Source organism: Hemitrygon akajei, chromosome 5 (genome assembly GCF_048418815.1).
Source record: "Hemitrygon akajei chromosome 5, sHemAka1.3, whole genome shotgun sequence".
Taxonomy (NCBI): domain Eukaryota; kingdom Metazoa; phylum Chordata; class Chondrichthyes; order Myliobatiformes; family Dasyatidae; genus Hemitrygon; species Hemitrygon akajei.
In genome coordinates, this window is record NC_133128.1 from 76,866,425 (window position 1) to 76,891,693 (window position 25,269).

Below are 25,269 nucleotides of genomic sequence, written 5' to 3' on the forward strand. Positions count from 1 at the left end.
TCACCTCCCTTTCATCTGCTTTTCCAACCTAGCCAGTTCTGCTTTGAAGTTATGTATTAAATCCACACTATTAATTTAAGCTATAAATTGTACTTTGCTTCTTCTCTCCCCTAGAAAAAGAATTCTTAATACAAACTCTCGGTCTTCCTTCCTGTAAGTTGAATGTGTATGTGGGATTTTGATTTAGAGAGAAAGCTGACTTTTTTTTTGTGAAATGTCACACATTCCTAAGAACATTTTGTGTTTCATGAACCCAACATATAGCTGGCTCAGTAAACTGACCAGCTCCTTCAAAAAATACAGCCAGTGTCCCTAAGATGCCATGTCTGTCAGGCCTTCATTTGTTATTTGAGCACAACTTTTGGGTCTTGGTGCATATTTATAAATTGCACTGAGGTAATTTTTCCCCAGGGACTTAGGGACAAGTGGATTATGAATGGCACATATTTAATGCTCCATGTTGAAGTAACCACTCTGGGGGGCTTTGCTATTGCTTGCTTGGTGGGTGTTGGGGATTGATGCTTTTGCTGGAGCTAGTGGAGGGAGGGGGATGGGGAGGGTTGGCCGCTTGTGCGTGGGAGGGCAAGGGTGTGCTTTGGGATTTTCTTTGGGAGTTTTCTCCTGTTTTGTGGATGTCTGTGAAGAGTAAGGATTTCAGGATGTATACTGGACGCATTCTCTGATAATAAATTGAACCACTGAATTGCTTTTGGATCGCCCTCTGTGGATATTGCGTGCTGATTGATACGTGACTGACTGATTATTCAATAAGAAAGTCGAAGGATAAGAAACATGGCTGAGAAAATGGAGTTCGTAGTTGTGCTCTTTTTGAATGCTATGGGCAAATGGAATGAACTTTCTCTGCTTTATTTCCATATTACCTTGCGACCAGTTTTACTTACATATGTCCAGGTACTACTAATATATCTTTAAGATAATAGTCTTTAAAATGCTTTATTGTTAACATAAATATTTATTCATGTGCTAAAACGGTACTTTGCTTTACCAATGTACCTTCAAGGTTTGAACTCTGATATTGTGATATACATACATTCTTGAATGCAAGGTTTTCATTCATAATGAATCAGCTCCATTAAAGAAGTGTTGGATAACAAAATGATGCTGGCAAGAGTTTACTCATTACTCATTACCGATGTGCAACATAAAACAGAATGGTTAATATAAGTGAAGTTCTTCGTTTGGACATCGATCAGAGTCTGCTTATTTATGCGGAATAGAATATTAATAAAATTCTGATCTTTTAGGCGAACAATTTGTCAAATCGCGTTTCAAACGTTCAGGTAAGGAGGAAATACTGCATCTACTTTGGGAGGTTCCTCATTTAACTTTTCTCATTCACCCATAAAGATCTTGTGCAAAGTTTAAGGATATCCTTTACATTGTTAGCCAGAGGAAAGAGAAGAGATAATGGCCCACCCCTCAGTCAAGATCTAGACAACTGTGTGAAGCAAATTGCGGAAATATTTTACCATAGTTTTATCTGTTGCATAGTTTTAACTAGTTTAACATAGTTTTAACTCAGTATCTACACATCAGCTAAGATCTTCTTCAAATGTTCACGGAGTTCAAACTGTATTCAGTTATTTTTATAGCACTTTGAGTTATTCCCAGTTCTCTCTCCCTGAACCTGCTTCACACAGTATCATGAAATAGACAATTTAAAGCACTGTTTCCCCCACTCCCCCCCACCTGAGGAAACCTCAGTTTAAGAAGGATTCATTAAAATTGTGGCTCAGTTTCTCAGGTCTTTTTTTTCCCTTCTATTTCCACACCATTCCCTTGTTCCCATTTCTAAATTAAGGAGGGTTAAAAATTGCAAGCACAGCTATAAATGTTCAAGATCTTGCACTTCTGCAAGTTTTAAGTCAAGTCTCGACAAGATTAAATCATACAGTCCTTCACAACTGCTCTCTCATGTGAATGATTACCATTCCCCTGTAAAATCTTACTGTTACAGAACATCTGTTGGTTCTCCCATTGAGTCACTTTTTGAAATTTCACATGTATGTTCTTCAGTGTCAGCGAAGGATGGAGGAAAACTACAAACAAATAGTTAAAAAGATGTAGTGTTCCATAGCAATTTTAATTTTTATGTAATTTTGTAGTAAGAGACTCACTACACCATTTGATGGTGTTGACCATGCCAACACTGAAGTTCCTTATCAATATCCCACCATTGTACCAACTCCCCCAATATACAACACCACTCTCATGTACTTCACTTCATTACTGAAAGGCAGGGGTTCTAGACAGGAGCTACTGTTGTGAAAACGTTTGTCATCCCTTTCATCCAAGACTACACTAACAATTATTCATGATGATATTAGAAGTTAGTAAGGCTAGGATTTCCAGTCCCTTGTCTTTTAGTACAGTGCAGTGCATTAAGAGATTCAGAAGCAGTCAAGCTTTGCAGAAAATCTTTAAAGGGTGCCTGTTTCATTTTTACGTCACTCCAGTAAGTATGTCCTGGAGGAGAATAATATTGGCTCCAAGTCCAGGTTCATCATTGATCGGTGGATCCATTTTGGAAACACTCTGAACATACAGTCAAAATCTCACTTGGATTGGTGACACTTGTGGAGTGTTTGAGCCTGGCTTTGAAGCTACATATTAGGAAGGATTTCACTGGTGGAGAAGGGCCACAGCAATGCGGTCCTGCCAACTCTTGGGAACACAATACCATTTTGTTTTGATGGTTGTTGATAAAACATTTATTATTGGCTTTAAGAACAGATTTTTTCATAATTGTTTCTCAAGATGTAGGCATTGTTGTCAACATTGGCAACCAATGCCCATCCCAATTGTTCCTGAGAAGGTGGTAGTGTAATCAGTGATATCCTTCATACTGGTTTGTTGTAAACGTGTGGCTTTCTAGGTCTCCAAATAAATCGGTGTGGGAATAGAATCGCATGCAGGTCAACCTGAACAAAGAGGAAAGTTTCCTTACCCTGGGAGCATTAAAGGAACAATGGAATAAATCAACAGATTTTTGGTCACACATTCTGATAATTCATAATTTAAGAATAGGAATTGGATTTTGAAAAATATAGTGGACTCTAATGAAACCAATTCTCTTAATTACGAGTCCAGTGAAATATGATGTCTTCTCTAACTTGTTTTGTGTGTTTGATCAAAAAAGTAGATTCCTCAACAGGTCCGTGAAGTGAAACAAAATATTTCACTGCATGAGATTATTGCATAAAATATTCACAATAACAGTTTGCATAAAACATCACAATAACAGTAGACATGAATGATTTATTTTGATGTTACCAGTCTTGGGAAAAAATCTGATAAAGCTACGTATATATTAAGAATGAAATAATCATTATAGATTGTGATTTAAGCTATTGAATAGTTCTTACTGAGGGATATAATTGGGCATGGAGAGAGTGAGAGACTGTGATTTGTGAACTGCATAATCAATGGACCATAATGAGTCATCTTTCATGTCAATCACCTTGGGTGCATCAAAGCAGGTAGCTACAATTTTGTCCATGCCCTAATTCACTCTGCAGTGGTAATCCAAGCAAGTTTATCACTTGGCAATGTTTTTAAGTAGAGATTATTGATGTTTGAAGGAAATTATTGTATCCCCTTCAAACAATCTCAGAGCTACAGCTCAAAGAGAAAACAAATAACAAACACAAAAAAGAAACTAGTTTAGGGAAAGCCAGGCATCCAGAGGTGCCGTGATGGGGGAAGTAGCTCTCACTATGCTGACAAATGACATTAGTTGTGATATTAGTTTCCCAAGGGTAAATTGCTGTTGCAAATTGCAAAATCAGGATGAGGAATAAACAAAAATGTACTTCTGTGGAGGAGAACAGATTAGGGATGCTAGCCCAGGAATAGATCCCAGGAGGACCAAACTGGATTTTCTCCCCATTCACCTGATTAACAGTGGTGGTGTCTGCATTATGACAATATATAAACCTTCATGGTGAACTTTGTTGACTTTTCAATTGAGGGGGTGTCATCACTGAGTATGATCATTGTTATCAGTGACTGTTCTGGCAAAACACACATTTTGAAAAATGATCAGGAGCTTGGTCTACTTTTAACTCACCTCAGCATGAGGTAAAAGTTAATCTCCTTCTCTTAACCCTATGTTGGAAATTACAGCCAATGTCCATCTGCTCTGTACATCTCAGTGCTTTTCTCCATCCAGAGGCTCCCAGTCAGTGATTAATGAATTGTTTTATTATGATCACATGTACCGAGCTATAGTGAAAAACTTGTTTTTGCAATTATCTATACAGATCATGTCATTGCAACAGCTCATCAAGGTCATGTTCGGGAAAACAAAACAAAATGCAGTATGAAGCTACACACACAAAATGCTGGAGGAACTCGGCAGGCCAGACAGCATCTATGGAATAGAATAGAGTCAACGTTTCAGGCTGAGACCCTTCAGCAGGACTGGAGGAAAAAAGATGAGTCGATTTAATAGGTGGGGGGAGGGGAGGGAGAAACACAAGGTGATAGGTGAATCCGAGAGGGGGACGGGGTGAAGTAAAGAGCTGGGAAGTTGACTGGTGAAAGAGATACAGGGCCGGAGAAGGGGGAATCTGATAGGAGAGGGCAGAAGGTCATGGAAGAAAGGAAGTGGGGAGGGAGAACCAGAGGGAGGTGATGGTCAGGCAAGGAGATAAGGTGAAGAGAGGGAAAAACAGAGGGAGGTGATGGTCAGGCAAGGAGATAAGGTGAAGAGAGGGAAAAAGGCATGGGGAATGGTGAGGAGAGAAAGGGGACATTACTGGAAATTCGAGAAATCGATGTTCATGTCATTAGGTTGGAGGCTACCCAGACGGAATATAAGGAGTTGATCCTCCAACCTGAGAGTGGCCTCATCATGATAGTAGAGGAGGCTATGGATTTGGGACTGGTGTAGTCTCCAACCTGATGGCATGAACATCGATTTCTCGAACTTCCAGTAATCATCCCCCTTCACCATTGCCTATTTCCATTTCCTTCTCTCATCTCATCTCCTTGCCTGACTATTGCCTCCCTCTGGTGCCCCTCCTCACTTTTCTTTTTTCCACGATCTTCTGCCCTCTCCTATTAGATTCCCCCTTCTCCAGCCCTGTATCTCTTTCACCAATCAACTTCCCAGCTCTTTACTTCACCCCTTCCCCTTCCGATGTCACCTATCACCCTGTGTATCTCCATCCCCTCCCCCACCTTTTAAATCCACTCCTCATCTTTCTTTCTCCTGTCCTGCTGAACGTTCTTGGACTGAAATGTCGAGTGTACTCTTTTCCATAGATGCTGCCCAGCCTGCAGAGTTCTTCCAGCATTTTGTGTGTGTTGCTTGGATTTCCAGCATCTGCAGATTTTTTTTGTCTGTGCAGAATGAAGTGTCATAGACAATGTAGTGCAGGCAGGCAATTTGGTACAACCACAGCAAGATAGATTGTGAGGTCAAGGGTCCATCTTTTCAGACATGGAGGCTTAGTCAATGGGATAGAAGCTGGCCTTGAGCCTGGTGGGCAGTGATTTTTTATACTTTTGTATCTTCTGTCCAATGGCAGGGGTAGAAGAGAAACTGTCTGGTGTGTTCAGTTACTTTGATTGTGTTGGCTGCTTTACTGAAGCAGCGAGGTCAGAATCCACAAGTCAACAGGGCCAATAGGGTTCCGGAAAGCACCTTCTTTAAAAAGTCAGGGTTAAAACGAGACCCATTCCAAACAGGTTTGGAAATTGTGATATGTGAAACATAAATGATATTTATAATTTTACTCGAGTCCTTCTAAAATTTATTGATGTTACATATCAGAATATGAACACCACAGAACAAGGATCTCACGGAGATTACTTGGTAAGTAACTGAAACAATGATAAAAATGAATTATTTGATATCATATTTTTATAATATTCATTGCCTTGGGCTTTTTACACCTCATTTACTTGTCCTATTCTTAAATGAACTAATGAATTTGCTTTCACAAAGTTGTGTAATAGCCCAAACTAAATTAATAAAATAACCAACCTAGCCACCTGTTATTCGATGGAATATTGCACTGTCAGATCCATGAACTAACTTAGAAGTTCAGTAAAAAGCAATTGTCCTTGATTAAAAGATCAGAAATTTTGCCCTTTGCATCCTTTAGTGAATCACAACATGATGAGTCAAATCATACCTACCGTTAATAATGTAATATCCATGAGCTACTTAAAGCTTTATGCCAATAAGTAAAATATACACAAACTTGGGTAAACTGCACATTGTTGAAGTGTAAATCCATAGTTCAATTGCTCTTTCTAGTACTGATCCATCAATATTCTTAGACCAGCTAGAACCACTCATGATGAAGGATAGCTACCATGGATCTGGTGCTTTAATTATAAAGCACACATATTTAATGTTGTTACATGTGAATAAAATTATATAAACCCAACCTTACACAGGTGAATCTTGTTAGTATTTTGTCACCATGTTTCTGTGGTTCAAAATTATCAATGCACACTTGATAGAAAGTATGTAAGACCATAAGATATAGGAGCAGAAGTAGGCCATTTGGCCCATCGAGTCTGCTCCGCCATTCAATCATGGGCTGATTCAATTCTTCCAGTCACGCCCACTCCCCTGCCTTCTTCCCGTACCCTTTGATGCCCTGGCTAATCAAGAACCAAAGGAACAGACTTTAATGATGCTCAGGAAAAGCAGGCTAAACCAGATCCGAGAGAGATATTTCACTTTCTGTGTCTTTCAAACAATCTGGGGATGATTATAAACTATATTCCTTTAGAAACCATGTTGTTCCCTCCAAACCCAACAGTTCCAATTTACTTCTGGCCTGCCATGTCAGTGCTCCTTGTGTTTTAACTTGCTCCAATTACTGTTCTTTCAATAGCCTGGTGCTTATTGACACAGATTTGCTCCAAGTTAAGCATGTTAAAAGTTCTCTTTCTTGCTTCCAAACCCCATCTGTTATTTCACTTCTCCGTTCTCTACAATCTCCTCCAGCATGCAAACCTCAAGATATCTGCAATCTAATTCTGACATCTTGAAAATCCAGTAATTTATTCACTCCACCGGTCATGTCTATGCCTTCATCTATCAAAGCATATGCCCTGGACTTCCACACAAACGATATATAGTCCAAGTCCCCAAGTCCATGAATGTTGCAGCAGTCTGCAGTCAAACACAATATAGCTTGTCTTCGGCCAAGTGAGCAATGGAGGCAATACTGATGTCTCCAGCTTTCCTAGATGGCTGCAAGCAGGTGACACTATAGCCTGAGGCCTAGTCTTCACTACAACCAAAGCCACACAGCTCCCCCACCATCCGCATAGCGCAAGGCACATACACAGTACCACATATCAGACAGTAGTAGAAAACTATCACAAAAAATATAGTCCAAGTTCCTGAGTCCATGAATGTTGTAGCAATCTGCAGTTGAACACAATGCCTCTTGCCTTCTGCTGAGCAAACACTGGAGAGCAGCACTGATGTCCCTGGCAACACCACGGCCTGAGGGCTAGTCCTCACTATGACTGAGGCCTTGTAGCTCACTCCCCTGCCTTCCATATCTGCCATTTGCAATAAACCAGTAAATTGGACTTGTAGTATTCCACATAACCAGCGTCCAACAGGGTCTTGCGATCACAAGAAAAGCAACTAAGACAATCACTCCCTGTTTGACTGCACACCATTTTTGCGCACTAACTCCCACACTTCTGCAGCATGGTCCACACCAAGCCCAGTTCCTTCAGTTTCTCAGCCTGCGAGCAACTCGCTGATGGGGTAGGCCTGCAGTACTTTAGGTTCTTAATGTCCAGCTGGGTTTTGCAATAATTAAAAATACATTTATAGAAGACAATAACACCTTTAGTTAGCCCCATCAAAGCTGCTGCATCTGACCACACCACCATCTTTCTGGAATTCTCCCTCTTTTATCACTCTTTTCTCCTTTAAAATAACCCTTTAAAAGCCATGTTTGTGCAGTTGACTCTTCATTTTTGTTTGGTAACATTCCTGTGATGGGCTTGGGAGGTTATAGCACATTAGAATTGAGTTTTACTTACGTCACAGATACATGTCACGGTTAAGACTTTATAATATACCTGTTATCAAAGCCTGTCATAATAGGCTATACAAATATGTAGCTGTTCTTTCTATGCTTCCTTCCCTGGTCCAGCTGTCTGCAGTAATCATCTTTCCTATACACAACCAATGAACAATTCTGCCTCTATCACTCTAGTCCTCAGTTGTACTCTACATTAATTACTCATGGCTATTTTTTACAATTTCTTCCGTTTATGTATTTCAGCACTTTACAAATCAAAAGTCACGCATCCTTATGCAATATGGAATATCTATTGTTTGGTCTACACTAAGAAATATGATTATTAATGTCCATTATGCCTTCCTGAACAGACCTGAGATTCCCTGATAAATATTAAGGATCAGCATCTGACTGAATCATATTCTAATAGGCTGGAAATCTGGTGACCTAATAAAATGATGCACCATCAAAGTAAGGTTCAGTCCAATCCATCTTTTTTGACTCTAAGGACATAAACTTCAAAATAAAAAAAAAACCCTTGTGCTGCCAGAGCAGTTCATAAATATAAACGATAAAGGCTAAGAACACCATTCTTTCTAGTTTAACTGAAGAAAGGAGGCTGAAATATAATGTTATTTTAAAGTAATGTGGGAACCAAATTTAACAGATATGTCAACTTCATTTGGAAAAAATGATGCTTTTCGTGTACATCTTATGGACAGTCTCCGCATGTGTGATGTTATCTTATATAAAGTTTATCTCTATGTTAGCTCTTTTGGCATTACTTGACTTTTATCCTTTCCACTTTAAAAGAAGGCATGGCGTGATCAAGCATTTAACAAATATGCATCAATTCTGTGTAAAGGTGTATACTCGGTTTGTTTAGTGGTGGCTTTGCAAATTCTTTAATTGTGGGCTAGAGTAGCATCCATCTGATTCCTCAGTGATCCAGTGAAAGATAACACTTGTTTTCTCTGCTGGTTCAGTGATGATTTATCCTGGAGTTTTTGCTTCAGTTACTATTGCAACTTAACCATTGAGTTTTGAAAAAAAAACAGGCAGGATGGTTGCTGTTTGTAGTAAGTTATTTTAATCACCCCATTGCACAAATACTACAATGTGCACAGATTCCGGTGAATTTTGAGAGGAAATGAAGTATACTAGCTAAGTTAATTTCTCAAGTTAAGCAAGAAGTATGTTAACTATGCATGGTATTCTGTTACCTACACTGGAGAGCAAAAAGCAATTTTAACTATACCCAGAGCAATGATATCATCAGTCAAGATAGCACATTTGTAACTCTGTTGAATTCAACTGTAGATTTAAAAAGAAAGGTGTTGTGGCAGGGGGAATACTTCGGGCTAGAAATTAATTCATGCAAATCTTTAAAGAAATATGATGCCATGGAGTTAAAAATCAGCTTACCCTGAGGTAGAGCAATTTTGCACAATTTCTGGGTTGGCATCCTTTCAGAAATTCATACACTTTTTTGGTGGGAGTTTCATTTCCACTGACACTTTTTCCTGCGAATAAAGCTCCCACAAATGATATAAACAGCATGCAAGATTTATCTGCACTGAAATTTTCAAAACTGGCAGTCTCAACAATGTCAGTTTATACATATTCACATGATAGCCAGTTTTTACTAATCTTATTTTTGCTGAAACAATGCCGTTTCAAGGGATAACACTGAAGCTGATCTCTTTGTCCCTTCTGAGGTGCATGACTACACATAATCTCAAATACAATCTCACTTGTGCACCCGGCCAGCTCTGCCCACAGAGGTTATGGTCATGGTTACTCTCGATGTCCTAGATTTAGAATTGGTTTTTTCCTGCCACCTTGCAGTTTGAGCTTATCATTGAATTAGGAATTTCACCCTAAGTACACTAATCAAGGAGAGAAGAATTCATTCTCTTTTGACTAGCCCTCAAGCCATGGTGTTGCCAGGGGCATGAGAGAACTCTCCAGTATTTAAGGCTTTTCCAAATTCCAGGTGTTCATACGCTACACTCACATCTTTATAGAGACCACTGTGGTAACATCCTGCATTGTGGGTGTGTGTGTCTGTGTGTGTAACCTGCCAGGTTTTCTATGGCCTCCTGACATACCTGCCATCGACATTGTTCTTTACCATCTGATCTCTGTCCCCGACCACTGAGCACTCTATACAACTTCAAACACTGCAGAATCCATTCATTCATTGGCAACATACCTGCAAATGGAAAAATGTTGATTGTCATGCTAATGTCCCTTTAAAAGCTTCCCATGAAGAACACCATGCATGATTTGTTGCGACACATCAAAGGTGTCAGCTTAATATGGTATTGCACTGTGAAACCTAACAAAATTGTTCACTGAGCCACAATTTGAAGTTTTAGTGACTTCTGCAAACAGCATTTTGGGAAAACCTCAACAGCTTAAAAAATAGAGGGCTATGGGTAATCCTAGGTAATTTCTAAATTAAGTACATGTTTGGCACAGCATTGTGGGCCGAAAGGCCTGTATTGCGTTGTAGTTTTTCTGTTTCTATGTTATTATTTTAATACCCCCCAAAAAAATTCAGAAATTGAATGGTCTTTGCACCCCCTTCACTTTTTCATGGAATAAGACCTCATTTGATAGAGTCCTATCAAATTGGGTTTAGCTTTTAGAACTAAACTCAAATCTTTTGTCAACACTCCTGCACTGTCTTTAATCAATGAAACCATCAGCCTGGTTTTGGCTGTGATTTGAAGATTCAAAACCCTCCCACACCAACTTAAACAATGTGAGCTGACTATAGGAGCACTGCTGGTTGACTACTTCCACAGATGTCATTTTATTGTCTCTGTTTCTTTGAATTCCTGTTACTTCAAAGGCCAAGGGAGATGATTGACAAATCACACAGGGAAGGTCAAGGTAGTCTGGTCAGGTTGAAAAAGCTTGGCAAAGCAGCGTGTTTTTTTTAATCCCCCTGGGAGTTCAAACCCCAAATGTTAATGAGACAATTGGAAATGCTGAACATGAATGAATGGCAGTAGCCCAACCAAATGTGGGCCTGCCCGGAATGAGAGACCACCAATGTGTAAGTACAATATATTGACAATGGCGAGGATGTGGAATGTATTGTTATGTAGAACATTTGAGATGATTAGCATAAGTGCATGGATAAGAAATTTGAAGCACAGATTGTTACATTGATGGAGAAAATATGGTGGGAGAGGACTTGTGACTGAGCTTTAAGTTGAGCTAAAAGGCTGATTTTCGTGCTGCAAAATCAAATAGCACCAAATGTCATTGACAGATTAAGCTCTGTGATGGAGAGCCTGGATTTGGCATTCCAGATAATCTGGTTGCATTGTTTCACATATAATGCACAGATCAGTAACTCGAACAAAAGATTATAGTATGGCTAGGAATTTTGCAGGGTCGGCTCCCACTCAGCCATTGGAAATTCATCTGATGGGCTCGGAAACCCTGTTAACAGGTGGTAGAATGGAACAAGGTCCGAGGATAACCCCGGCTAAGGTTTCGCCTTGCATTCCAGAGAGGATTTCCATGGTATCAGTTCATGGGTTTACCTTTGAATTCATTTCCTCATCACCTGATTTCTGAAGTATTTTCACTATCCTGGAAGTTACTAAGTTTGGCACTTTGAAGAAGCTAAATTATTTTGTTATCAATTATTTTTCAAGGTTGCTTACAAGGCCAGCATCTCTTCTCCATTCTCATTTGATCCTTAACTGAGATTAACCTCAAGTGAATCACTTCATGATTGTTAATTGGTTTATTGTTGTCACACGTCCTGAGGAACACTGAGAAACCATCCTTACAGATCATTCCATACGTCAGTACATTGAGGCTCTGTAAGGAAATAACAATGTAGAATATAGAGTTACAGTCACAGAGAAAGTGCATTGCAGGCAGACAGTATGGTGCAAGGCCACGACGAGATAGATTGTGAGGTCGAGTCCATCACATTGTATAAGATGCCCATCTAATAGTCTTATAACAGTGAATTAACAGCAGTCCTTGCGCCTGGTGGTATGTGCTTTCAGGCTTTTATGTTTTCTGTCAGATGGAGGGAGAAGATAGAATATCCATTGTGGGAGGGGTCTTTATGCTGTCTGTATTACACAAACAGCAAAAAGCGTAGAGGGTGTCCAAAACTGTGTTTTAAGATGTGCTGATCTGTGCCCATAACTCTGTGCAGTATCTTGCAGTTATGGGCAGAGCAATGTTAAAGCAAACCTAGATTCACCTGCAACATTGCTTAAAGATTAAGTCGTGTAATGTATTGAATATGTCACAAAAATTACAGACCTATAGATATTTTAAAAATACTTTAATAAAAATTATAAAGGCTGAAATAATGCCACGTGTCAAAATTTTCACAGATTGGGATGGTTGTTCTAATAATCCTGTGTGTTAAGGAAAAGAAGTCCTTCCCATTTATCAAACTCACTTTCTTCAAACAACACACACAAAATGCTGGAGGAGCTCAGCAGGTCAGGCAGCATCCCACAGCTATCTTGACTATACCCCTTCCCACCCTGCCTCCTGTAAAAATGTCATTCCCTTTTCTCAGTTCCTTTGCCTCTTCCTCATCTGTCCCCAGGATGATGCTTTCCTTTCCAGGATATTCGAGATGTCCCCCTTCTTCAAAAAAACAGTGTCCCCCTTTCTCCACCATTTATGCTGCCCTCATCCATATCTCCTTCGTTTCCCAGACATTTATGCTCATTCCATCTTCCTGCCACTTTAACAAGGACTGAGTTCCCCTTGTCATCACCTACCACCCTTTGAGACTCCACATCCAAAACACTATTTTCTGCAATTTTCACCATCTCCAAAGGAATCCTATCACCAAACACATCTCTACCTTCTCCTCCCCTCCTCCACTCTCTGCTTTCTGCTGGGATCACTCCGTTCATGATTCCCTTGTCCATTCGTCCCTCTGAACTAGCCTCCCTCCTTGTAACAGAAATGCCACACCTGTCCATACACCTCTTCCTTCACCTCCATGCAGGGCCCCAAACAGTTCTTCCAGGTGAGACACCGCTTCACCCACGAACCTGTTGGGATCATTTACTGTATCCAATTATTACGATGCTGCCTCCTCTACGTTGGTGATACCCCATGTAAAATGGGCATCTGCTTTGTCAAGTATCTCCACTCCATCTGGAGTAAGTGGAAGTTCCTGGTGGCCAACTATTTTAATTCCTACCCGCCACCCTATTCTGACACGTTGGTCCGTCACAATTAAGCCACTTTCAGGATTGAGGAGCAGTACCTCATATTCCATCTAACTAGCCTCCAACCTGATGACGTGAACATCGATTTCTCTTTCTTGTTATGTTTTTCAAATGTTATTCTGTTTATTTTATTTTCCCCTCCCCCTTTCCTCTTCTTCTATTACCCACTCTGGCCTTCTACCTCTTCTCCTCACCTGCCTATCACCTAGCTCCCCTCCTCATTCCCTTTCTCCCATGGTCCACTCTCTTCTCCTGCCAGATTCCTTCCTCTTCAGCACTTTACCTTTTCTGCCTATCACCTCCCTGTTTCTTACTTCATCACCCTTTCCCCCACCTGGCTTCACCAATCACCTTCCAGCTTGTGCTCCTCCCTCTCCCCCCACCTTTTTATTCTGGTATCCTCCTCCTTCTTTATCAGGTCTTGGCCTAAAATATTGACTGTTTATTCATTCCCATAGATGCTCTAGCATTTTGTGTGTGTCGCTCTGGATTTCTAGCATCTGCAGAATATCTTGTGTTTATTATTTCTTCAAGCCAGTCTAAAGTAGGTCCAGATCTTACTTATTCAGTTCATGGTCATGAACATTCATGGAACACCTGTGGCTTTGCTTCTTGTCTTATCCTGTTAGATCAACATGTTATGTAAATACCACATTGCTCTAGAAGCCATTGTAAGTAGAAGAGATTGAATTGTGACTCTGCCTTGTACAAATTTACCCTTCATTGACTTTGATGGAAGAGGAGATGTGGCTTGATGAATAATGGGTGGTTCATACCATCTCCAGTCACCATTAGGAAAGGTAACTGATTTGCTTTGAATCACTAAACCGATTTGTTGAGTGGGCCATGGAGAAATACAGTCACCTGAAGCAGAGGGAAATGTTTATTTTCAGGTTGCTGGTGCACATTAACAGCTTTTGTTTCCAGGCAGCAAATTAGTGTGTAATTACATGAGGATTCCAAATAACGAGGCTTGGTGTGTCCGCATTGATTGGTGAATAGCTTTACATTTCAATCGCGTGATCAACAGGATCATTAATTTCCCTTTTCATTCTGTGCACTCGGATCAGCTTATTCAAAACCATCCCCATGGAAAGAGTCCAGTAGGTGGAATCACCTTATCATAGAGTGTGGAAAGAATACCACTACACCACCCCCCCAACCAACCCCATTGATCCACTCTGTCCACAGTAACCATCAGATACTAATTTCCCCTACCTCTACATCAATCACATTCCATCATTCTCCCTACATTCCCCTCAGATCCTTACATTCTGCTATATGCTCAAGGTCATTCACAGCCACCATGTCCATCATTGGAAAAGTGTGTGGAAACTGGAGACACTAGATCAAACTCCTCGCAGACAGAACCAGAGATGCTGACATCTTCCCTCATCCTTCTGAATTCAATTGAGTACAAGCCCATGATCATCAAATGCCCTTTATATGTTAAGCATTTCAATCCCATGGTCATTCTCGTGTTTCTCTCCAGGGCCAGCGCATGCTTATTTAGATTTGGAGCCCCCAAAACATTTATTTATTTGTAATTTATTTGGAGTGTTACGAACCCTGTAACTGGGTCACTTACCAGCAAAGATAGAGAGGTCCGTTGAAGTCTGATGGTACTATTTTTAACAGCATTTATTGGTAAAAATACACAAAAATAATATCAATGCAAACATACAAATAATATATGTTGTCAATACTAAATCTAAAAGTGCGGGTATAATAATAATCAATAAGAAATAAGCTCTATCGTTGTCTAGGGGATAATGTATTGTCCGATGGAAATATAAAAGTCACTCAGTTCATGCAGGCTGCAGCCTTTTGGTTGGAGAGAGACAGATTTTAGAAACTTGCTGGCTTTCCTTTATCCGATCTTGATCCATATTCGTCCTTTAGCGAGGCCGTTCCATGGAAGACTCGTCATCCGGGCAAGGATGGACACACACACAAGTTCCCACCGGTCTCATACGTTTCTCCTGGTGCGTCTAAAGGGGTTGTTTCCCAGACCCTCTTTTATCCTTACTCACGGGGTCTCAGATGTCAATCAGGTTGGGATGATGCAATCCCTCAACCAGCCCACTCTGGTCATCTCCTGAGGGCTTCAATGAATAGTACAGTACTCAATACACAATTCCGTCTCCAAGAGACAATAGCCGTTATCAATGGTTCCGTCTTGCTGAGGCCAGGACACATTCCAAGCCCTGTGTATTCTGGACATCTCTCTCTCATTTCCTGGGTCCCAGACCCGAATTAATAGCGATCTTGCGATTCTCAAAAAGGAGGGGGCTACTTTGTACCCTTCGGCCCCTCAGAGTTGTGGCACATTCATAACAGGAGATTCAGACGGAACAGGCCCCTCTGGCCCTTCGAGCAGTGCTGCCCAACAACCCACCAATTTAACCCTAACCTAATCACGGAACAATTTACAATCGCCAATTAACCCACTAACCAGTAAGTCATGGGACTGCAGAAGGAAACCAAAGCACCTGGAGGAAGCCAATGTTTTGTACGGGAAGCAACATACAAATTTCCTTATAGAAGATGCCGGAATTGAACTCAAAACTCCGATGCCCCAGACGGTAACAGTGTCACACCCATGTTGCTCACAATCGGTCACCATGTTCCAAATGCAGTCTGACCAATGGCTTCTGAAACCTCAGCCATACATCCTTGCCTTTATATTCTTGCTAATATATATGTATATACAGTACTGTGCAGAAGTCTTAGACACACATAGAGCTCAGGTGCTTCCGACTTCTAGACGGTACTGTATTTGTCATTACGGGAATGGGACAGAGAAGGAGTGCCTGGAGCAGGGGGTGGTGCAGCTGCAGAAACACCCAGCCCTGAGTCCCAGGAAGTTCATTTGTTCCAAATAATTAGTTTATTGTTCATTACAGAATGCCTCTCTCTCTGATACTTCCCGATCCCTCCCCTCTTCCTTCCCTTTTTCTCAACAGTGATTCCCCTCTCCCTGCCCCTTCCCACTCTCAGTCCACAATAGAGACCCATATCGGAATCAAGTATATCCTCACTCACATATGTAATAATATTATTTTTGTGGCAGCCTCACAGTGCAGCACATAAAATTACCACATTACTTTGCAAAGGTCTTAGGCACATGCAAAGTTCTGTAAAGCAAAGATGCTTTCAAAAATAATGAAATGGAAAGTTTCTAAAAGTCAAAAAATTACTATGAGAGCAGTAAACAGTAAAAAACTAAATGCAATCAATATTTGTTGTGACCACCCTTTGTCTTTAAAATTGCATTTGTTCTTTATAGGTAGATAGTAGTGATGTTTTATAAGAGAATTGGTTGCTAAGCTGTTCCAAGCACCTTGGATAATTTGCCACAGTTCTTCTGCAGATGTCGGCTGTCTTATTTGCTTCTGTCTCTCCAGGAAATCCCAGACAGCCTTGATGATGTTGAAATGAGGGCTTTATGGAGACCATAAAATCTGAAACCATATAAAAATCTAGATTGCCTAAGACTTTTGCACATTTAGTGTGTTTACATATAGTGTGTGTGTGTGTGTGTGTGTGTGTGTGTGTGTGTGTGTGTGTGTGTGTGTGTGTGTGTGTGTGTGTGTCTGTGTGTGTGTGTGTAATGTAAAAATTTATAAAATATAAATTTTATATTTTACACTCTGCTGCTATGGCCATGCGTGCATATTAATAATATTAGGCTTCAAATAAGCAATAATTCCATGCTAGTTTAATAGCAAGTTGTAGCTCTGCAGCTTTCACTTAAACTTCCATGGAGACGTGAAACCCATCAATCTTGTATCAATAGCTCCCTTGTGTGCTCAGCTGATGCTAGGTGATTAACAAGTTTTGCTTCAATCCTTTAATTATTTATTTCACTGCTACTATTATTGTAATGGTTTCAGTGGTATGGAATAAAAGCATGTTTGATGATATCTATTGCCAGCTTGTGAAAGGACTGGCCAAAAATAACAGGCTGGCATTGAATTTGGTATTTAATACCCTACCCCACCCAGACCTACCCTGTTTGACCTTCAGAATGAAGCCGCAAAGTAGAGCAAGAAGCAAAGCTCAGCCAATAGAAAAAGGCCACTCTGTAAATGGGAAAACACTGTAAACAGCAGTGATCATAAAAAGGTGTGAAAGTATAACAATGATTTCCTTCTTCCAGATGCCATTGTTCTGCTTTGCAAATGCAATGTGATACTAATGTCTCCTTTGTTGAAATCAGGACTCACCATTCCATTTCATATTTGCTTCATTATTGCCAAATAGTAAGTGCAGTTCTTTATGCCTTAAGCAATCATCTTTCCAACAACATGTAGCCTTTCATACCCTGTCCATGACATTATCTAACCACTACTACTGAACCTACTGCTTTTTCTTAGTTGCTGTTTTGGTTTGGTGATCTTTGCCACCGTGGGTGTATACCTCAGGAACTTTAGCACTGAAGCCTCTCTACTGCCATCACACCGCTGCTGTTTAAGGCAGCAATGATGGTCCTTTATCTCCTGCAGTGTTCAGGGCTTCCTTCTTCATGTCAGTAGCTCAGTTTTCACTACTGTCAGTCATGCAAGTTCGGTATGAAGATTCAAGTATACCATCACACCCAGATGTAGAAGGATTCTTCATTGCTGTTTGTGTAGCAGTTTTGTTTTATCAGTCAGGGTTGTTAGCCCTGAGCTGATCCCCTGAACTTGGAGGACTAGTAGACCACTCTTAGTCTGGCCTCTACCCCATGACCTGTTTGGCATGGGTAACACGACCAGGAGCCAAAGCATAAAACCCTGACTCCAGCCAACATATCTCTCTGGGTCATTGAGGAACACAAGCCTCCAAACCAGGACAAGCTTGTGGTCCACTTGGGGGAATACCGAAGCCTCAACTGAGCTTATTCTGTCTGGTGGATTTAGATTGGAAGATTGGAAGACTTCAGTTTCTGCATGCAAACAAGTATCTGATCTATATGTATGACACTTCAGGCTATAAACAAGAGTGATAATTTCATTTTTGTCACATCCTATGCCTCCTAGTTTTCCATAGTTTGGATAGTTTCAATCTCAATTCCTCAGCAAGATTAGATGCAGAATGCGTTTGGATAGAGACAGCCTATTCCGATGAGCCATAGTGTGGCTGCCTCACAACCCACACGACTTGTGTTCAATCCCGACCTGGGGTGCTGCTTGTCAGGAGTTTGCACAGTCTCACTATGACTGTGTGTAGGTTTCACCTAAGTGCTTCAGTTTCTCTCCCACATCTGAAAGATCTGCTGGTGGGTTTATTTAGTAAATCGCTGTTAGTGTAAGTAGGCGATGAAATAATGAAAAACGAAAGTGTTAAATGGCACCTGAAAGGGAGCAATTTGCAGGAAAATCAGAATGGGGGAATGGGAATGATAGGGTTGCCCAGCTGGGAGCCAGCATGGATCTGCTGGGCCAAGAGATCTAGTTTTAGGCTGTGATAAATAAGCAGGATATTTTACCATTAAAAATTGATCAATGAGAGATTTAGCAATTCTTCTGCACTTGCTTGTGGGAAGAACCTTGTAGATATTTTAGGAATTCTCTTTTCTGTATTGATCTCCTCTCTTTTCCAATTGATAAATGGAGACTTAAAGACTAGGTCTATTACAATAAACATTCTGTTAGCTTTCACCTTTCAATCCTGGCCAAAAATATGGAAGAACTTAATACACAGCTCCTAATGGAACAAGGTCCAATCACATTTTCCTTTATTTTGTTCCCACAAACCTCTCAGTTACATCAACTATTCTTGTGGAAGTCTGAGTGTACTTGAACCCAAAGCTGCAAGTGAAAGAACCCCATTTTAATGGACCTCAACTGACTTCATGTTAAGTAATCATCCATTTTTGCCAGGATATTGGACCATAAGACCATACGATATGGGAGCAGAATTAGGCCATTTGGCCCATCAAGTCTACTCTGCCATCTCATCATGGCTGATCCATTTCTTTTTCAGCCACAGTCTCCTGCCTTCTCCCCATGTCCATTCATGCCCTGACTAATCAAAGAACCTATCAACCTCTGCCTTAAATATACCCGATGACTTGAACTCCATTGCTGCTGGTGGCAATGAATTCCATAGATTCACCATCTCTGGCTAAAGAAATTCCTCATCATCTCTGTTCTAAGAAGGACACCCCTCTGTTCTGAGGCTGTGTCATTTGATCCCCATCACAGGAAGCATCTTCTCCACATCCAGCGTATTGAGGCCTTTCAACATTCGATAGATTTCGATGAGATCACACCCCTCCCCCCATTCTTCTGAATTCCAGTGAGTACAGGCCCAGAGCCATCAAACGCCACTCATATAATAAGCCTTTCAATCCTGGAATCATTTTTGTGAACCTCTTTTGAACCCTACCCAATGTCAGCACATCCTTTCTTAGATAAGGAGCCTGAAACTGCTTACAATGCAGCATGGTGACATAACGTACTTTGAAAATCAATTTACTTTGAACTTTAAAGAGTGACCAGAGAATGTTGTGAAGATGTAACATCCCATTATCAGATGGTTAGCCTGGTCCACCGGTGATCTTATTGGACTAGTTGCTTAGAAGTCATAGAGTCATAGGCACGCAAACAGGCCCTTTGGCCTTTTTGGTCCATGCTGACCAAGGTTCCTATCTAAACCAGTCTTGAGAACAAATCTTACAACGTTAATTTGTGGAGCTCAAATATCATTGGGATTTACGATTAAGTGCTTGACTTTTGTGAGCATTTGCCTTCTCCAGCTAGTCAATAGCTTACTGAGCTGTTTGAAAGATAAGTGGCCTTTTGTGCAGGTAAAACTGATTACTGAATCCTAATCTATTTAGTGCTTTATCCTTCATACTTAAGCTGTGGCATCTGATACCTTTAGGTGATCTAGAAAGACAAATAGATTAATAATGAAAACAATTCCTTTTTTAAAAAAAGAGTGAAACTATTCTTCAAACTGCAAGCAGATTAAGGACTAAATTAGGAAAGACATTTGATATTAAGACTGATGTTTATCTCTAATTATTGTTTTGGTGAAGGATTCATAGTTTTATTCTTGTAGGCAACCAGAAGGAAGATTCTATGTAGATCAACTGAAAGCTTAAAATGCCATTCTGTTTGTTGGTGGCTTTTAGTGTGGGTTTACAGGAATCAGAGTGTTCCTGAAATACCTCTGCTCTTTACATTTCCAGAGTGACTCAGCTGCAAAAGCACCATACCATCTGTTGAAGTGAGTTAAGGGTGAGAAAAGCAGCCCCTGCCTCATCTTTGTCCTGCTCACTAATGTCCCATCATGAGGCTGGGTGGTGGCATCTTTGAGTGCTGGGGTTGGTGGTGGGGCTGACACAACAGGGACATTTCAGAGTCTCTGGGATAGGCACATGAACATAAGAAAAATGGAGAGTTCAGTGTTGTGCATGAGGGAAGGGTTGGATTAATCATGGAGCACGTTTTAACAGGTTGGCACAACATCATGGGCTGAACTATGCTGTACTATTCTATGTTCTGTTCCTATTTCTGTCTGTATCTTCCTTGTTGCTTCATATCTGACTTAAGCAACCTTTCATTTACACTATCAAATGTTACAACTACATAGGTTCACATCTTCACCTTTAAGCAATCCTTTTCTGGGGTCCCTCAGTTAATGGTAGGGGGTCCATGGCATAAAAATGGTTGGGAACCCCTGATCTATTGGGACAGTGCAGTGGTGTGGCAGGTAGTGCTACTGCCTCACAGTTCGAGGAGCCTGGGTTTCATTCTGAACCTGTGTGGAGTTTGCACATTCTCATAGCACCCATGTTGGTTTCCCTTAGGTGCTCTGGCTTCCTCTTCCCAAAAACATAATGGTGGGTTAATTACCCTTTGTCAATTACACCTTAGTGTTGGCTAATGGCAAAAAGAATAAAAGGGAAGTTGATGGACGTGTGTGAGAGTGTATCAGTTTCAAGGCTACGGGGAACTAAGAGGGTTAAGGTGACCAATAGCATTGATTCGCTGGAAGCCGACACAGTCCAAGTAGGCCAAAATGGTCTCCCTCTGTGTCAGTATAAGATTCAATATTACATTTGAGATGGGGTTACTTCCTTTGAAATTAGCTGCCAGATTTCACGTTCCATTGTTGAGCAGGCTGTAAGATACTTTACCTAGGTCACCCTTCCTTTCATAACTCTAATTACAATATCTCCAGTGTCTTTGCATTCATTGGAAATCATGCAAGGTGCAAGGAGTGACCTGCTGCCACCCAGCTATCTGTCTGGATGGCTGCCCAGGGCAACCCTTGCAACGGCAGCAATATGCACCCTTTTGATGTAGTTTTTATTTGCAATTATTCCTGCAGGTTGTTTGGCCAACTTGTCCAGTGAACAGTGGCAATGTTTCCTGATCACTGAACTCTATCAGCGTCCTGATCTAGTCAGGATGTGGTTCGATACAGTCTGCTGCGGTACGACATAGTGATGCCACTCAAATTTCCTTCTGCCCTGCTGGAGTTCTAGCTATAGTCATAGAGGCCCTCCAGCTAAAGGTCTTTCTCTAAATCTCTTATTTTTCTCAAATGTCATCGTGACACTGAAGGAGCTTATTCAGCCCATTGAGTCAATGCCAGCTCTTGGAGTATTCCCAACTGTCTCTCATCAAATGTCTGTCCACAGCCTCCTCTACTGCCAAACTGAGGCTAGACACACATTAGCGGAAACTCTGGTAATCTCCAACCTGATAACATCAATCTCTTTAACTTTTGGTAACCACTCTCTTCTGTTTCATTTTTTTCCCTTTATCCCACCAGCCCCCATCACTCCATCTTTTTTACCTCCCACACCCCCTCAATCTGTCCTTCATCCACATACATATTCCTCCCTCTAGTTCCCTTCTTCACCTCCTCCCATTTATTCCATGGTCTACTGTCCTCTCCAATCAGATTACACTTTCTTCAGTCCTTTGTTACTTTCACCTATCACCTCCCAGCTTCGCAAGGCATTCCTATTCTCATCCCCCTCCCCCTGTCAGCTGTTTACAACACTCTTCATTTGGATCCACCTATCAACTGACAATGCTTGCTCCATCCCCTCCTCCTTACATTGGCTATTTCCAATCTGTCTTTCCAGTCTTGTTGAAGGATCACGATCTAAAACATCAACTATTCATTTCCCTCCATTGTTGCTACCTGATTTGCTGAGTTTCCCCAAACTTTTGTGCGTGTTGCATCAGATTTCCAGCATCCGCAGTCTCTTGTGTCTTCGATTTGCACAGAACAGTTTCCTTAACCTCAGAATCCAGCTTGTAAGTGTTGTACACTGCTTGCTAAGGCTGGTACTATCTTGATCAAGTGTGGAGACCAAAATTACACATGGCACAATTAAAACTCTGCACAAGCTCAGCAAGATTCCCTTAATTTTGTACTCCAGCTTCAAAATTCAAAGTAAACTTGTGATCAGAGTAGATACACGTCACCATATACGGCCCTGAGGTGCATTTTCTTGTGATCGCAATAGAATCAATGAAAAACCTCCCACAAGACTGACAAAAAAGCAATGTGGAAAACACAACAAACTGGGCAAATACAAAAAGAAAAAATATAAATGAATAAGCAACAAATATTGAGAAGATGAGATGAAGAGTCCTTGCAAGTGAATGAGCTTTCTTGCAGTAAAGGCTGACATACCATTTGTCTTCGTGGCTGTTTACATTCTGCTTCTCCTGATCCCAGTACACCCTTCCCTATAGGAACTTGCACTTTCACCTTGGCCATACAGTCATTCAGAAACAAACCCCTTTACTCCACTGAGTGGCTCTGACTATCAGGTACCCTTCCACACTAATGCTGTAATATTCATGTTTTCCCATGCCTTAAAACCTACGATTTTGACAACATTTGCATGGCTTAAGGTTGAGCAATACAAACCTTGACTTTTGTTCATCCATGGGTATTATTGCCAGTATTTGAACCTTGCAGAAGAGAATTACTGGAGAACCTAGTGCTCTATGTGGTACACAATGGAAATAGTTTAGTGAAATGAATTCTCTTCCATGAATTCCTTTCCAGTCCCGATGAAGGGTCTGGGCCCGAAATGTCCACTGTTTACTTTTTTCTATAGATGCTTCCTGGCCTGCTGAATTCCTCCAGCATTTTGTGTGTGTTGCTTTGGAATCCCAGCATCTGCAGATTTTCTCAAGTCAGTCTCTTCTGTGAATGGCAGATTTTCCTCGTTATGTAAAGGCAAAAATACCCAATTCCAATGAAAGGGCCCATTATTGTAAGATTAAACCATCAATGGATCTTTATCAAATAACACCTATAACTCAGATTCAGCCCCCCCCTCCCCCAAGAACTTGATTCCACCCCAAATTCAGATGCAATCTGCATTCCAGGGTGAATGTCAAAGTTAGGTAGCAGTTTCAATCCACAGGCACACAAAGACTTTCAAACAGAAGGCCGCATCTGCAGAGTTGATTATTTCACTAGATTCTTCCTTGTCAGACCTGAAAAACCTGACCTAGAGAAATAATCTCCAGTGCAACTTGCTCTTTATAATACCGACAGCACTACTCCCTCTGTACGCACAAGTGAAGGCACGCAATTTGTTTAGATGTTAGATGTTGTTTGGTTTCCATGCACTGCCCCCATGGGTACTTTAGATAAGTTGAGGGGTGGTGGGGCTTTCCATTCTCTGCAGTAAATCTTGCTATCGTTTTTCCTTCATATATTGGTAATCGGTTTATTATTGTCACATGTACCAGAATATGTATATAAAGGTTTGTTTGCATGGAATCCAAACAAATAATTTCTTACTTTAAGTACATTGGTATGGTACAAGTCTGTCGTAGGAGCATTACAAAATTCAAATCAAGTTTATTGTAATTTATACTATCAAATGAGACAATGTTTCTTCAAATCAGGGTGTAAAGCACAGTAGTACATAAAACATACATATCACACACAATAACTTATGAAAGTATGGATAAAATCTACAGCTGAATTACACATAAATAACCAAAGTGAAGTGCATAAATTAAATATTGTAAGGTCTGAGGCCTCCATCAGTCAGGGTTGAGCATGGATATTGCATCCTAGCTGTCTAGATACACAAGCCTGGGCAGTACAATGTGGAGAACAGTCTGTTGCCCATGTAGCAAGCTCCCCCTCTCCACGCATCTGATGAATCCAAAGGAATGGCAGAGACTGATACTGTTCGGTACCAACGGCATCACAGGAGTTGCCAAGCAGCATTGAACTCAATGTAAGACTGCCTTAGCAACTCCAGCTCTGGAGTTTTCCTCAGGGTTTACTCCTGAACCCTTCCCCATGAGTGGGTACAGTCGCAAATCAGCAGAAGTTTGAGATCAGAGTTTTCCTACTCCTAGATGAGCTGCCATCCACAGCTGATGAGCCCCATCTGCCTAAAGTGACTGGCTTTAAGGCACCAGTAACCTGCCCTTTGTCCTTTGTCCTTTCTGCTGTCAGTAGAACCGTTTCCGTAGAAACGGTTTTGCCGGACTTAGTAGCTAAGCCACACCTGAAGGCCAGGAAACGGACTTGGTTGTCAGAGGCTACCTGAGGCACCAGCCTTTGGGAGCATTTAATAGGTAGTGGGGGCTTATCCCCATTACCAGCCCTGGCTATAACAACCTTAAGGAACAGAAGGTACAGAACAGATTAAGCAGTGATACTTCGAATGCGATGCAAATTCGTGACATTAGATTGATCAGTGAATAGAGAGACAAAAAGGAAAATGTTCTATTTGGATCAAAACAACTGTGAGGCAGACAGATTTACTGAATAATTTTGTTGGAAAATGCATTAATTTTTGTTATCATTACGATCCAAAGTGAACATATAGCGTGTTTCTAATTTCAAAACACCTGCCAGGGAAGGAGTGGCAAAGAATCTTAGTTTGATGCATTTCTATAGCAAAGATAATGACTATAAAGCAACAAGGAAAACAAACAGACATTACAAAAATTAGGATACATGAAAAAATCAAGAAAGCAATAAGTATATTTGTCAGCATT

At 40.9% G+C, this 25,269-nt stretch overlaps 1 protein-coding gene across 1 annotated transcript in view; it reads left to right on the forward strand.

The window, feature by feature from the left end:
• Positions 1-25,269, forward strand: part of LOC140727897 (uncharacterized) — a 193,654-nt gene that overhangs the window by 20,611 nt on the left and 147,774 nt on the right. The window contains exons 4-5 of the mRNA XM_073045834.1: positions 1,266-1,301; positions 5,801-5,842. Coding sequence (XP_072901935.1) covers positions 1,266-1,301; positions 5,801-5,842 — 78 coding nt within the window. The remainder of the gene's footprint in view (positions 1-1,265; positions 1,302-5,800; positions 5,843-25,269) is intronic.